At 41.4% G+C, this 15957-nt stretch overlaps 1 protein-coding gene across 2 annotated transcripts in view; it reads left to right on the forward strand.

Annotated features, from left to right (window-relative positions):
• LOC106602390 (polypeptide N-acetylgalactosaminyltransferase like 6) overlaps nucleotides 1–9185 on the forward strand; it is a 247826-nt gene extending 238641 nt beyond the window's left edge. For both annotated transcript variants that reach the window (XM_045716609.2, XM_045716610.2), the window contains exons 11-13: nucleotides 1910–2026; nucleotides 6624–6773; nucleotides 8234–9185. In XM_045716609.2, the coding sequence (XP_045572565.1) occupies nucleotides 1910–2026; nucleotides 6624–6773; nucleotides 8234–8407 (441 nt within the window). In that variant the 3' untranslated portion in view covers nucleotides 8408–9185. The remainder of the gene's footprint in view (nucleotides 1–1909; nucleotides 2027–6623; nucleotides 6774–8233) is intronic.
• Nucleotides 9186–15957: the final 6772 nt, after the last annotated feature.

Below are 15957 nucleotides of genomic sequence, written 5' to 3' on the forward strand. Positions count from 1 at the left end.
GCATGGCATCGGGGAGAAGCACTGTGTTTTGCTCCTGGGCCCATTTCAGACAGATGAGGCTTGGGAAAAGTGGAGAGTGAAGGCCCATTATGCAGTACAATTTGCACACCATTATTGGTCTTTCAGAGCGATCAGCAGTTTACTCCTAATGACCCTGTGGTTAAATGCACTTTGTCGATGCGGGCGGCAGGCTGAGGGAGTTTGATTATTTGAAGTTTCTGAATTGCAATGCAGGTGGGTATTATTTTGCATTTCCAACTGCACTTCTGGCAAAACTTTTTGCTTCATAATGCTGCTCCACGGGTGCCCGATAGGCACAAAGTGCCAAGTTTGTTTGCAGCATTTAAAGGACTAAACTCGTATTATTGTTTGACATGTAAAATACTGTAGAACTTTGCAGCAAAGATTTGTATTATTGGTATGTATCATCCTTTTGGAATAGTGTCCGATTGAATTAGGTCTACGTCAGGAACACAGCGTTTCCTGTCTTTTCTCATTGGCTGACGATGTGACCTTCCAGAGATGGGGCTGCCTGTAGAAAATTGGTCACATCTGACCTGTACCTAATGGATGTTTCTGTTGTTGTTCAAGAGGAAAGGGGAAATCACTTGTCTTGAATATTTCACTCCTTCATGATGGGAAAAGGGGAGAGGCTCTCTAGTTTAGATGCGGGAGCAACCAAAGAGGCAGAAAGCACTGACGCAAGAAATGTGTCGCCATTTTGTAGAGAATTTCTGTCATTCCGTTAGTTTAGTTTTTGTTGCTCCATTTTTCACAGCTCGAGTTTTTATCTCAACTCCACAAAAGAAACACAAGTTATCCTGACCCAAATAAAAGCCGTAATCTGTACTGTTATTAGAAAAACATGCACAACATTGAGGAGAGCTGACATTGAGTTGGTATACATTTTTATAATCAACATTTTCTGAGCCAACCATAGCGTTGTTGTCAGACATTCTCCACACTAACAGTCAAACAATCACCATTATTTGCTACAGCCCTAGCTAATGTCTTTGGCCCCATCTAGTGGCGAGCAGGGGTAACAAAATTTATAAGAGAGTCAACCCTGTGCAAAACACCTCTGAGTATTCCATCCCTGGTCTCCTTCCTGTCAAATACAGTGTCTCACTCTGACCCTGTAGGACCTCATCTCTCCAACCATTCCTCTGGCTCTCTCTCTATCTATCTCTCACACACTCTAACTCACTCTCCCCCTCTCTCCTCCTTTGTCCTCTCTCCTCTGCCCTCGCCTTTCTCTCTCCTCTGAATGTGTTAGTGAGGGCCACAGAGACAGACAGAGACCAGGCTACTTTAGATGCAGTGCTACTGGATTCATGCATTATTGAGCTATACTGTGACACCAGCCAAGCTCACCTGAATGCTATAAAGAGAATTAGGCAAATGGCACAATCAATCAAATGTGTTTGAGAGCCAAGTAACTCTGAAACTTAGAAAGTTTTCACAGTAGGGGGGAGCCTGTTAACTCCGGCTTAAAGGGAGGAAGATGCTCCAAGAACTAATTAGCTTATCTCTTACAGTCACTGGTGAGAGTAGATCTTGTCAGCAAACTGTGAGAGCTTTGATACCATGTCAGATCATACGCTGTTACTTAAAACCACGTACTGTGTATAGATAGTTGGCTGCTTGTACTAAGTTACTGTGTACAGTGTGTTTGGAAGGTTGCCATGGATTCCACTCACTATACACTGGAGTCCATTGATCAGAGCGTTGAGCATTAGAGAGAAGCCGGAGTATCTCATCCTGTGGTCTCTACATCTATAGATGTGTGTGTGCGTGCGTGCGTGCGTGCGTGCAAGTCTTCACCGAGGCCTCCTTTCTCTGTTTTTGGGAGGCTTCCATGTGTGTGTTTAGTTTTAACTGAGCCCTCTCTCTCTTTGTGTCCTTGTAGATTCGTAACGCTGCATCAGGTCTGTGTATAGACTCCAAGCACGGCCCCACAGGGACAGAGCTGCGACTGGACGCCTGTCTGAAGGAGGGGGCTGAACGCACCTGGGCACACGAACAGGTAGGTACAACGGGAGCCTTGTACTGTATAGTAGGGTGTAGGTGTAGTCTATACTACATTATACTGTATAGTAGGGTGTATTCTATACTATATTATACTGTATAGTAGGGTGTAGTCTATATTATATTATACTAGTAGGGTATAGTCTATACTATATTATACTGTATAGTAGGGTGTAGTCTACACTATAATATACTGTATAGTAGGGTGTAGTCTACACTATATTATACTGTATAGTAGGGTGTAGTCTACACTATATTATACTGTATAGTAGGGTGTAGTCTACATTATATTATACTGTATAGTAGGGTGTAGTCTACACTATATTATACTGTATGGTAGGGTATAGTCTATACTATATTACACTGTATAGTAGTTTGTAGTCTACACTATAATATACCGTATAGTAGGGTGTAGTCTACACTATAATATACCATATAGTAGTGTGTAGTCTATATTATATTATACTAGTAGGGTATAGTCTATACTATATTATACTGTATAGTAGGGTGTAGTCTACACTATAATATACTGTATAGTAGGGTGTAGGTGTAGTCTATACCATATTATACTGTATAGTAGAGTGTAGTCTATACTATATTATACTGTATGGTAGGGTGTAGTCTATACTATATTATACTGTATGGTAGGGTGTAGTCTATACTATGTTATACTGTGTAGTAGGGCGTAGTCTATATTATACAGTATAATATATTATACAGTATAATATACTATATTATATGTAGTCTATATTCTATCATACTGTATAAAGGGTGACGTCTATACTATATTATACAGTATAGTAGGGTGTGGGTGTAGTCTATACTATATTATACTGTATAGTAGGGTGTAGTCTATACTATATTATACTGTATAGTAGGGTGTAGTCAAATACTATATTATACTGTATGGTACAGTGTAGTCTATACTATATTATACTGTGTAGTAGGGTGTAGTCTATATTATACAGTATAATATATTATACAATATAATATATTATATACTGCTCAAAAAAATAAAGGGAACTCTAAAATAACACATCCTAGATCTGAATGAATGAAATAATCTTATTAAATACTTTTTTCTTTACATAGTTGAATGTGCTGACAACAAAATCACACAAAAATAATCAATGGAATCCAATTTATCAACCCATGGAGGTCTGGATTTGGAGTCACACTCAAAATTAAAGTGGAAAACCACACTACAGGCTGATCCAACTTTGATGTAATGTCCTTCAAACAAGTCAAAATGAGGCTCAGTAGTGTATGTGGCCTCCACGTGCCTGTATGACCTCCCTACAACGCCTGGGCATGCTCCTGATGAGGTGGCGGATGGTCTCCTAGGGATCTCCTCCCAGACCTGGACTAAAGCATCCGCCACCTCCTGGACAGTCTGTGGTGCAACGTGGCGTTGGTGGATGGAGCGAGACATGATGTCCCAGATGTGCTCAATTGGATTCAGGTCTGGGGAACGGGCGGGCCAGTCCATAGCATCAATGTCTTCCCCTTGCAGGAACTGCTGACACACTCCAGCCACATGAGGTCTTGCATTAGGAGGAACCCAGGGCCAACCGCACCAGCATATGGTCTCACAAGAGGTCTGAGGATCTCATCTCGGTACCTAATGGCAGTCAGGCTACCTCTGGCGAGCACATGGAGGGCTGTGCGGCCCCCCAAAGAAATGCCACCCCACACCATGACTGACCCACCGCCAAACCGGTCATGCTGGAGGATGTTGCAGTCAGCAGAACGTTCTCCACGGCGTCTCCAGACTCTGTCACGTCTGTCACATGTGCTCAGTGTGAACCTGTTTTCATCTGTGAAGAGCACAGGGCGCCAGTGGCGAATTTGCCAATCTTGGTGTTCTCTGGCAAATGCCAAACTTCCTGCACAGTGTTGGGCTGTAAGCACAACCCCCACCTGTGGACGTCGGGGCCTCATACCACCCTCATGGAGTCTGTTTCTGACCGTTTGAGCAGACACATGCACATTTGTGGCCTGCTGGAGGTCATTTTGCAGGGCTCTGGCAGTGCTCCTCCTGCTCCTCCTTGCACAAAGGCGGAGGTAGCGGTCCTGCTGCTGGGTCGTTGCCCTCCTACGGCCTCCTCCACGTCTCCTGATGTACTGGCCTGTCTCCTGGTAGCGCCTCCATGCTGTAGACACTATGCTGACAGACACAGCAAACCTTCTTGCCACAGCTTGCATTGATGTGCCATCCTGGATGAGCTGCACTACCTGAGCCACTTGTGTGGGTTGTAGACTCCGTCTCATGCTACCACTAGAGTGAAAGCACCGCCAGCATTCAAAAGTGACCAAAACATCAGCCAGGAAGCATAGGAACTGAGAAGTGGTCTGTGGTCCCCACCTGCAGAACCACTCCTTTATTGGGGGTGTCTTGCTAATTGCCTATAATTTCCACCTGTTGTCTATTCCATTTGCACAACAGCATGTGAAATGTATTGTCAATCAGTGTTGCTTCCTAAGTCGACAGTTTGATTTCACAGAAGTGTGATTGACTTGGGGTTACATTGTGTTGTTTAAGTGTTCCCTTTATTTTTTGAGCAGTGTATTATATGTAGTCTATATTCTATCATACTGTATAGTAGGGTGACGTCTATACTATATTATACAGTATAGTGGGGTGCAGGTGTAGTCTATACTATATTATAATGTATAGTAGAGTGTAGTCTATATTATACTGTATAGTACGGTGTATATGTAGTCTATATTATAGTATGCTGTATAGTAGGTTGTATTCTATACTATAATATACCGTATAGTAGGGTGTAGTCTATATTATACTAGTAGGGTATAGTCTATACTATATTATACTGTATAGTAGGGTGTAGTCTATACTATATTATACTGTATGGTACAGTGTAGTCTGATCTGTATTATACTGTATGGTACAGTGTAGTCTGTACTATATTATACTGTATAGTAGGGTGTAGTCCTTTTTGTATGGTACAGTATCGTCTATACTATAATATACTGTATAGCAGGGTGTAGTCCATGCTGTATAGTATGGTGTAATCTGTACTATATTATACTGTATAGTAGGGTGTAGTCTATACTATATTATACTGCATAGTAGGGTGTAGTCTATACTATATTATACTGCATAGTAGGGTGTAGTCTACTATATTACACTGTATAGTAGGGTGTAGGTGTAGTCTATACCATATTATTACTGTATAGTAGGGTGTAGTCTACTATATTATACTGTATAGTAGGGTGTAGTCTACTATATTATACTGTATAGTAGGGTGTAGGTGTAGTCTATACCATATTATTACTGTATAGTAGGGTGTAGTCTATACTATATTTTACTGTATAATAGCGTGTAGTCTATACTGTATAGTATGGTGTAGTCTGCACAATATTGTACTGTATAGTAGGGTGTAGTCTATACTATATTGTATGGTACAGTGTTGTCTATACTATATTATACTGTATAGCGGGGTGTAGTCTATACTATATTGTACTGTATAGTAGGGTGTAGTCTATACTATATTATACTGTATTGCAGGGTGTAGTCTATATTATATTGCTCTAGGTACAGCACATCACCAGCCTGTTAATCATTCATTCATTCAGTCAGTATCAGTCAGGAGTGACCCCTCCATGAGTCTGGCCTGTTAATCATTCATTCATTCAGTCAGTATCAGTCAGGAGTGATCCCTCCATGATCCCTCCATGGCCTGTTAATCATTCAGTCAGTCAGTTAGTAATAGTCAGGAATGAATGACCCCTCCATGAGTCATACTGTAGCAGTATGTTTTATTTATTTAACCTTTATTTAGGCAGGGAGCCCCATTAAAGCGGCAATCTGCAATTACTACATCCATTTTGTCACTTTTAAATGAATTATATGTACCCATTGATACTTAAGGAATATAACTTCCAAATGTTGTTGTTTGAACTGCATATTGCCCCTTGCAAGAAATACCTTTTTGGTAAGGTACCTGCAAATAGTTTGATTAAAGATTAGTCGCAACATGTGCTGTCTGCAAAACAGCCATCACAACACTTAGTCTCACAAAATAACCATAACATACGAAATACACAGAACTACACTAAATGGAAAATTCCACCCAAAAATGATATTTTGGTATTTGTTTCATTAGTCCATTGTTGATATAGTCCCAAAATGTTTTGCCTGTCAGCAATTTGCCTGTCAGCAATATATAACTTTCAAAATACAGCAATACAGCTGGTATGATGCTTTTATTATAATTTTGCTTCATACTGGCATTATTTCTGTATTTTTAAAGTTATATATGTTGAAAACTTGATTGCTGACATGAAAAACATTTTAGTAGTATATCAACAATGGACTAATGAAACAAATACCAAAAGATAATTTTTGGGTGGCATTTTCCTTTAAGTCAAAACAAGTTTGGGGTACTGTAGCCGGCGATTGCTTCATATGCAACAAATTTTCCTGCTGTTTACTGTTAAATCTGAACAGATCATCACTGCATTCTTGTCCTCATGTTCATCCGCCTCTAAAATGACATTTAGGGTAGTCATACTGTGAATCTCATAACGGAACTTGGATACCATGTTGTGCCTGTGTACTTGTTTGTACTCAGATATTTACATTTGGCTGGAGAGAGGACATCAGGCCAGGGGATCCTCTCCACACCAGGAAGTTCTGCTTTGACTCCATCTCCCAGAGTTCCCCTGTCACACTGTACGACTGCCACGGCATGAAGGGCAACCAGCACTGGAGCTATAGGAAGGTAACTTTAAACAGAATTAAATAGAACACGATTATATTGTATCTGTATGGTACTTACTTTACTTCTGTTTTGGCTTTATATTCCATGTGGAACGTAAATTACAAATAAATAATCAATAATCAACAGAAAGCCTGGTATGATTACTGTTATAACACCACATCAAGCCCCTCATCATTCAAATTCTACCACAGCCGCAGTTGTGTGGTTATTCCACTGCCACAGCAAGGCAATCTAACTAAATGGCGTTGATAGCAGTCCTACACGCCAGGGAAATGTCCATACGTAGCCACGTAAACACTGTAGTAAAGGAAAGTAGGCCTGATGTATTCAGTCACAACACAATATCAAAGTCATCAAATAGAAAAGATGTACACTGTGTTTTTACTGCTGCGTTCCAGGTAGAGGAAAGTAATAGGGGACTTATTTTATCGTCACACCACTCCTATTTCCTCCACATCATTTAGGGAGGAGAGATGAATGTTTACCCAGCACAAAATCAGAATGTCATTACAGTCCCATCTCTCTTAAGGTTCTGCCTAGAATGACGTGATGAGGTTCAGAGGTGCACAGATGCTAGCGTGAGTCCCAGATCTGTTTGCCACCTCCATTACTGTGGCAAGACAACACAGTCAGGTCTGGAACTCAAGCTACACAGATGCAATAGCCACCTATTAAAGGGCTGAGGTGGGCTTGAGGCTGTGTCAACATTGTAAAATCAGGAAGGCGGACTCATGATACAAGAACAAAAATACTGCCAAGTACCTCTGAGGCGTTCTCCAGCTCATCTTTCTCCACAACTTTATCCCTCCCCACAGAATCCTTTTTCAGTTTGAATCCATCACTGGCTATATTTAATAGTTTGCAATCACCATAGATAATATTTTATTGGAAGCCATTTTGTGTTGTCAGTTTTCAACGATTCGTACTTCCTTCAATTCCTCTTTCTTTTGCAGCTGAATTTGTTACTTTTCCCTTTCTGTCATGCGAGGGAGGATGAACCCAAAGAATAAACTTTCAGAAAAGTAATGTAATAGTCCGTTGGAACTCTGGGTTTAAAAACTCTTGTGTGTTGAACTCATATTTCTCAGCCTAGTTTAACTCCCAAATTCAGCCCCCTAACCCCAATGAATTCATGTAAACTCGGATTAGATTGGAGGGAGGAAATACCTTGTTGCAGTCAGATGCTCAGCTCCCCGTCTGTAATCTGTTTGAAGGGAGTGGGAGATGAGAGAGCAGGATTAAACAGCAGCCTGCCTGCCAGAGACAGGCTTACCTGTCTCTACTTTATTTGAATAATTTATCTCAATCCTTCTTTTCCTCCCTCTCTTCTCTCTCTCTGCTTCCTGCTCTCTCTCTCTCTCTCTCTCTCTCTCTCTCTCTCTCTCTCTACCTCATGCTTTTTCTTTCGTGCTCTGTGTCTCTCTCGCACGCTCTCTCTCGCTCTCTGGGCCAACACACAGGATAAATTGCTGTACCACCTGGTGAGCAGCGGTTGCATGGACTGCAGTCCCGGTGATAAGAGGATTTTCATGAATAAATGCGACCCCGGGTCGGAGACGCAGCAGTGGCTGTTCCAGAGAGTCAACGCCACCGTCCTGGACAAATTCAACAGCGCTGCGGCTGCCAGCTCCTAGGAACCAGGCGCCAACCCCCACGACAAAAAAAAACAAACAAACGTGTGCATTGTAGCAGCAAGCGGCCAGCCAGTTAGCTAGCGGTCCTGTTTCCCAGACCCCCCAGCTCATCAACGTGGGGGCTACAAAGTGGAAGAGAAGGGGGTGGGGGGACTGGGGCTACGTTTCTGTTTTGTCTGACGGATCCTCTGCCCGATGGGATCAGATCCAAAATGGAGGATAAAGACTCCTTCCTGGCTGAAAGAGATTCTGGGATTCTGCCTGTTTCTGCCCAATGGGCTGATGGGACGTTCAAGGTCGCCTATTCTCAGAGAACCAACCAGACTAGACTAGACCCAAGCTAAGCCGCCACACAGGGGCACCTTGCTGGTCGAGGACACAGAAACCTCCAGAACACTGTCCTCTAGGTCCTCTATGGGTCAAAGGTCAAACACAGCAGGTCTAGTAGACTGGATTTGTTTGTATCAGGTTGAAAAAGGAATGTTCCAACTGTCACTCTCTCAAGATCGCATGGTGGATTTGTACTATATCGGAGGCTCATGAAATTATTTGCTCATTTTTGTAAGGCTATTTATTTTCCATTATTATTTTATTAGTATTTATTTTGCATTAATTTATTTAGTCTTTTTTTTTTTTTAAGAACAATAATTTATTAAGTGTATACTTGAATGGGTTTTTCAGATTTCTGGTCCCCGTGATTGTACGATTTGAAGTTGTGAAGTTCAGCCAATGAAAATGATGTAGTAAACATGAATAAAATTTGAAAAAAGTACATGAATTATTGCAATTGTATGGCGTGTGTGAGCATTTATATGATGACACATCTCACAATGATATTACATGTAGATAGCAGCCAAGAAGATGCCCATGGACTTATGATTATGCATGAGGGTGCTCATTCAAAAGTGATGATTGTGTGCCCTCTTTTGAAGAGGTTTCATAACTCGTCCACATGTGCACCAATGGGACGATTCAGCCTTTTTTACACGTTTTTAATTTAAGCACTTCTTAGTATGTGCTGTTCAGACTTACCCTATAAACGTGCGTAACAAGGTTTGAGGGTGTGGCTCCCTTGTATACATTGTGCACATTTGATAAAATTCCAGAAAACACACCCACTGGGTGGCCAACCAATTTGATCAGGGAGTTGTTCTGTTTGTTCATCTTAGTCGATCCCTTTATTCGCCCACACCAGTAGAAATCCACTTTTTCGAGCTGAAAGATTATGATGGCCAGAGCTTACCCATGGTGTTTCCAAACGATTTAATTCAATAAGTCATCGTTTTAGTCAAAGTATGATATATTTGGGCTAGAAGTGACACATCCAAACTGCCCACTTTGTGCAAATCCATGTGAATGCAGTCTTTTCTTATGATATACAGATTATTTTCAGCCTACGTTTCGTTTCAGTGCTGGGTTTTATTGGAATGTTACCACCCACCAGCATGGCATTGTTTATTAATCAGAAACAGCTGCAATGTTATTCCTCTTAGCCACTGAGATGACAGCCTTTGTTCCACTTGGCCGCCTGAGCCATGGAGCAAATTAAAATAGGAGCAAATTAAAAGTTTTTTCCACCTTCTTTTCTTACTAGAAAATTATCATAATCCATTGGATAATTTGTACATTTTCACCGATTAAAAAAAAAAAAGAATAATCCGGTCTGTATTATATATATATATATTATAAATGGTATAATTGCGTCATATGATAGCGTTTTACAAACCCACTCCCCCCCGTCGCCCCAAGATTAATGATTTTGTCCACTACAAAGTTTTGCTTCACTACACGCTCCACAGCTTTGATTGGTGTAACATTAGCTAGAAACCACAAGTGTCTATCCAGATAATGAAAAGGATCCTGCAAAATGTTTATTCAAGGAATTTATAGTTACATGTAGCCTATCATTTCACTTCCCCTGTGAGACCCATGAGCACTGTCTGACTTGGCTTTGCTCTACCACATATCAAGAAGCTGATTAAACAGCATGATCATTACACAGGTGCACCTTGTGCTGGGGACAAGAAAAGGCCACTCTGAAATGTGCCGTTTTTCCACACAACACAATGCCACAGATAACTCAAGTTTTGAGGGAGCGTGCAATTGGCATGCTGACTGCAGGGATGTCCACCAGAGCTGTTGCCAGAGAATTGAATGTTAATTTCTCTACCATAAGCCACCTCCAATGTTGTTTTGTAGAATTTGGCAGTACATCCAACTGGCCTCACAACCACAGACCACTTGTAACCACGCCAGCCCAGACCTCCACATCTGTCTTCTTGCGGGGGGGTATTTATGTCTGTAATAAAGCCCTTTTGTGGGAAAAACTAATTCTGATTGGCTGGGCCTGGCTCCCCAATGGGTGGAGCTGGCTCCCAAGTGGGTGGGGCTATGTATGCCCTCCGAGACCCACTCATGGCTGCGACCCGGTCATGTGAAATCCATAGATTAGGGCCTAATGAATTTATTTCAATTGATGGATTTCCTTCTATGAGCTGTAACTCAGAAAAATCTTTGAAATTGTTGCATGTTGTGTTTATATTTTTGTTCAATATGAAAAACATTGTTCAATATTTCCGGATCTTCATCTTATTCTTCAACTATTTATATGGCGGATTCGCAGCCGCAATTTACAGACAATGTAAAAACTTTGGAGATAACAATAGATGGCAAAGTTGTTGATGTTTATCTCTAGGACAGGAAATTACATCGAACTAGTGGAGGATGTCTGGGGGTGTCCTTTAAATGTAGTGACTTTTCCTTTGATTTTGATGTGCACAATATTAGAATGTAGCCTTATGGAGAATGCTTTCAGAATGGAGATCAATGAAAGGTAGCCATCAAAACATGCATATTTATCTCAGTTTGAGAACCCATGCATAGATTTCAAAACACTGTTGTTTCACAATATGTATGTTTAGGGACGTTTTCATGAATACTAAAGGTTCATGGAAAAATAGGGTTTCATTCATTCAGTGGTTTCATTCATTCTGAAATTTGCCACATTCAGTTCATCAACCCAAGGTAATGTTGGAAGATTAGTGTAGAAAGAATAATAATAGGGAGAATAGTGTACAATAGTATACCCTAGCCTATTGCCCGCACTTGAATGGAATTGAGTGATGATGGTTCAAACTGTTACAAACTTACAGCTTGGTCTGCACTCCATAATGACTTAAACCACCTACAGTGAAGGAAAAAAGTATTTGATCCCCTGCTGATTTTATACGTTTGCCCACTGACAAAGAAATGATCTGTCTATAATTGTAATGGTAGGTTTATTTGAACATTGAGAGACAATAACAACAAACAAATCCAGAAAAACACATGTCAAAAATGTTATAAATTGATTTGCATTTTAATGAGGGAAATAAGTATTTGACCCCTCTGCAAAACATGACTTAGTACATGATGGCAAAACCCTTGTTGCACACATCTCAGGAGGGATTTTGTCCCACTCCTCTTTGCAGATCTTCTCCAAGTCATTAAGGTTTCGAGGCTGACGTTTGGCAACTCGAACCTTCAGCTCCCTCCACAGATTTTCTATGGGATTAAGGTCTGGAGACTGGCTAGGCCACTCCAGGACCTTAATGTGCTTCTTCTTGAGCCACTCCTTTGTTGCCTTGGCCGTGTGTTTTGGGTCATTGTCATGCTGGAATACCCATCCACGACCCATTTTCAATGCCCTGGCTGAGGGAAGGAGGTTCTCACCCAAGATTTGACGGTACATGGTCCCGTCCATCGTCCCTTTGATGCGGTGAAGTTGTCCTGTCCCCTTAGCACAAAACCACCCCCAAAGCATAATGTTTCCACCTCCATGTTTGACGGTGTTCATGGGGTCATAGGCAGCATTCCTCCTCCTCCAAACACGGCGAGTTGAGTTAATGCCAAAGAGCTCCATTTTGGTCTCATCTGACCACAACACCCAGTTGTCCTCTGAATCATTCAGATGTTCATCGGCAAACTTCAGACGGGCATGTATATGTGCTTTCTTGAGCAGGGGGACCTTGCGGGCACTGCAGGATTTCAGTCCTTCACAGCGTAGTGTGTTACCAATTGTTTTCTTGGTGACTATGGTCCCAGCTGCCTTGAGATCATTGACAAGATCCTCCCGTGTAGTTCTGGGCAGATTCCTCATCGTTCTCATGATCATTGCAACTCCACGAGGTGAGATCTTGCATGGAGTACCCAGGCCGAGGGAGATTGACAGTTCTTTTGTGTTTCTTCCATTTGCGAATAATCGCACCAACTGTTGTCACCTTCTCACCAAGCTGCTTGGCGATGGTCTTGTAGCCCATTCAAGCCATGTGTAGGTCTACAATCTTGTCCCTGACATCCTTGGAGAGCTCTTTGGTCTTGGCCATGGTGGAGAGTTTGGAATCTGATTGATTGCTTCTGTGGACAGGTGTCTTTTTTACAGGTAACAAGCTGTGGTTTGGAGCACTCCCTTTAAGAGTGTGCTCCTAATCTCAGCTCGTTACCTGTATAAAAGACACCTGGGAGCCAGAAATCTTTCTGATTGAGAGGGGGTCAAATACTTATTTCCCTCATTAAAATGTAAATCAATTTATAACATTTTTGACATGCGTTTTTCTGGATTTCTTTGTTGTTATTCTGTCTCTCACTGTTCAAATAAACCTACCATTAAAATTATAGACTGATCATTTCTTTGTCAGTGGGCAAACGTACAAAATCAGCAGGGGATCAAATCCTTTTTTCCCTCACTGTACATGTTTTTTTTTTTTTTACATTAAATATTATCAACTATTACTAGTGATCTTCAGCAACAACCACATGAACGTGACAGCCTTTACAGACAAGGTGTTAAAATCTGTCATTCTGCTCCTGAGCAAGGCAGTTAACCTGCTGATCCCCAGGCGCTGATGATGTGGATTAAGCCAGCCCCCCGGGTGCCTCTCTGATTCAGAGGAGTTGGGTTAAATGTGGAAGACACATTTCAGTTGTACAGCTGAATAGGTATCCTCTTTCCGAAAGGTTCATTTGGCATGACTGTCGTTAGGCAAAGCTTTGCCGCGTCATCAAATGCGCCAGGCTGCCGTAGCCTATCCATTTGTCTTGCGTCTCCAAGTTTCATCACTGCAAGTTAGAAGGCCATACAATTACAATTATGCATAAGGTCACAGCATTTTATACTTCACTGTAGGAAAGGGGTGGAAATGCTTGTCATGCTGATATGCTTTTTAAAAATGATATATTAGAAGTCCCAACCCCTCAATCAGTAACTTTGCTCCCACTCATCTCCAGTTCTATATTCCAACCCTTGATTTCCCTCAGCCCATCCCACCTATCTCTGCTGGCCACACTTTTCGGATTTCTACACGCCATATATCTTTCAACTATGCTGTGATGTTTAACATACAATTTTAATCTATCTAATCTAATAGAATCAACGGATTGCGAGAGTATTAATATATTATCGAGTGACTGACTGAAAAGGTCTCTCCAAATCCCCCAGCAAGGGTTCATTTACTTTTTTTGGGGTTGCTTAAAATTTGGGGCTCAAAACAGGTGGGGCCTAGCCCCCCCTACCCTGAATGACGGGTCACCACTGGATATGACTAATGACTTCATCTAATTATAATTTTTTTATATGCTTTATAATTTGCTTCCATGTAAGGTATCACATTCATCTCCAGTGATCAGAAGGAAAAATCTTATAAAACAATTGCTATTATTATTATTACTTAACTATTATCAATAGCTCCTATCAATTTATAAATTGCTGTCACGACTTCCGCCGAAGTCGGTCCCTCTCCTTGTTCGGGCGGCGTTCGGCGGTCGACCTCACCGGCTTTCTAGCCATCGCCGATCCACTTTTCATTTTCCATTTGTTTTGTCCTTGTCTTACACACCTGGTTTCAATCCCCCAATTACTTGTTCATTATTTAACCCTCTGTTCCCCCATGTTTGTTTGTGAGTGACTGTTTATTGTATTGCGGTCTGTTATTGTGGCCTTGGATTTATTTGACATGTATTGTGATTATTGTTGAGTAAAATTGCGTACATTACTCATATCTGCTGTCCTGTGCCTGACTCATCTACATCAGCTACACCCAGATGCATTACAATTACAGTGCATGGAGAATGGTGTTCCATGTAGTTATGGCTCTATGTAGTACTGTGCACCTCCCATAGTCAGTTCCTGACTTGGTGACTGTGAAGAGACCTCTGGTGGCATGTCTTGTGGGGTATGCATGGGTGTCTGAGCTGTGGGCTAGTTGTTTAATCAGACAACTTGGTGCATTCAGCTCGAAGAAGTCAATCTCTCTTCCACTTTGGGCCATGAGAGATTTACATGCATATCATTAATGTTAGCTCTCCGTGTACATTTAAGGGCCAGCTATGCTGCCCTGTTCTGAGGCAATTGTAATTTCCTTAAGTCCCTCTTTGTTGCACCCGACCACACGACTGAACAGTAGTCCACTTGAGACAAAACTAGGGCCTGTAGGACCTGCCTTGTTGATAGTGTTGTTAAGAAGGCAGAGCAACGCTTTATTATGGACAGACTCCCCCCCCCCCCATCTTAGCTACTGTTATATCAGCATGTTTTGACCATGACAGTTTACAATGCAGGGTTACTCCAAGCGGTTTAGTTACCTCAACTTGCTCAATTTCCACATTATTCATTACAAGATTTAGTTGAGGTTTAGGGTTTAGTGAATGATTTGTCCCAAATACAATGCTTTTACTTTTTCAAATATTTAGGACTAACTTATTCCGTGCCACCCATTCTGAAACTAACTAACTGTAGCTTACTTGCATAGTGTTGAGTCATTCACATACATAGACACACTGGATTTACTCAAAGCCAGTGGCAAGTCGTTAGTAAAGATTGCCCTGGGGAATTCTGGATTCTACCTGGATTATTTTGGAGAGGCTTCCATTAAAGAACACACTCTGTGGTCTGTTAGACAGGTAACTCTTTATCCACTATATCGCAGGGGGTGTAAAGCCATAACACATACGTTTTTCCAGCAGCAGACTATGATTGGTAATGTCAAAAGCCCCACTGACATCTAACAAAACAGTCCCCACAATCTTTTTATCATCAATTTCTCTCAGCCAATCATCAGTCATATGTGTAAGTGCTGTGCTTGTTGAATGTCCTTCCCTATAAGCTTGCTGAAAGTTTATCAATTTGTTTACTGTAAAATTGCATTGTATCTGGTCAAACACAATTTCCAAAACTTTTCAAAAAGTTTACTAAGGGTTGGTAACAGGCTGATTGGTTGGCTATTTGAGCCAGTAAAGGGGGCTTTACTATTCTTAGGTAGCGGAATGACTTTTGCTTCCCTCCAGGCCTAAGGGCACACACTTTCTAGTAGGCTTAAATTTAAGATATGGCAAATAGGAGTGGCAATATTGTCCGCTGTTATCCTCACTAATTTTTCATCCAAATTGTCAGACCTCGGTGGCTTGTCATTGTTGATAGACAACAAAACTATTTTCACCTTTTCCACACTCACTTTACGGAATAACAAATTACAATCCTTGTCTTTCATAATTTGGTCAATTATACTTGGATGTGT

This window comes from Salmo salar, chromosome 04 (genome assembly GCF_965601325.2).
Source record: "Salmo salar chromosome 04, fSalSal1, whole genome shotgun sequence".
In the NCBI taxonomy this organism is placed as follows: domain Eukaryota; kingdom Metazoa; phylum Chordata; class Actinopteri; order Salmoniformes; family Salmonidae; genus Salmo; species Salmo salar.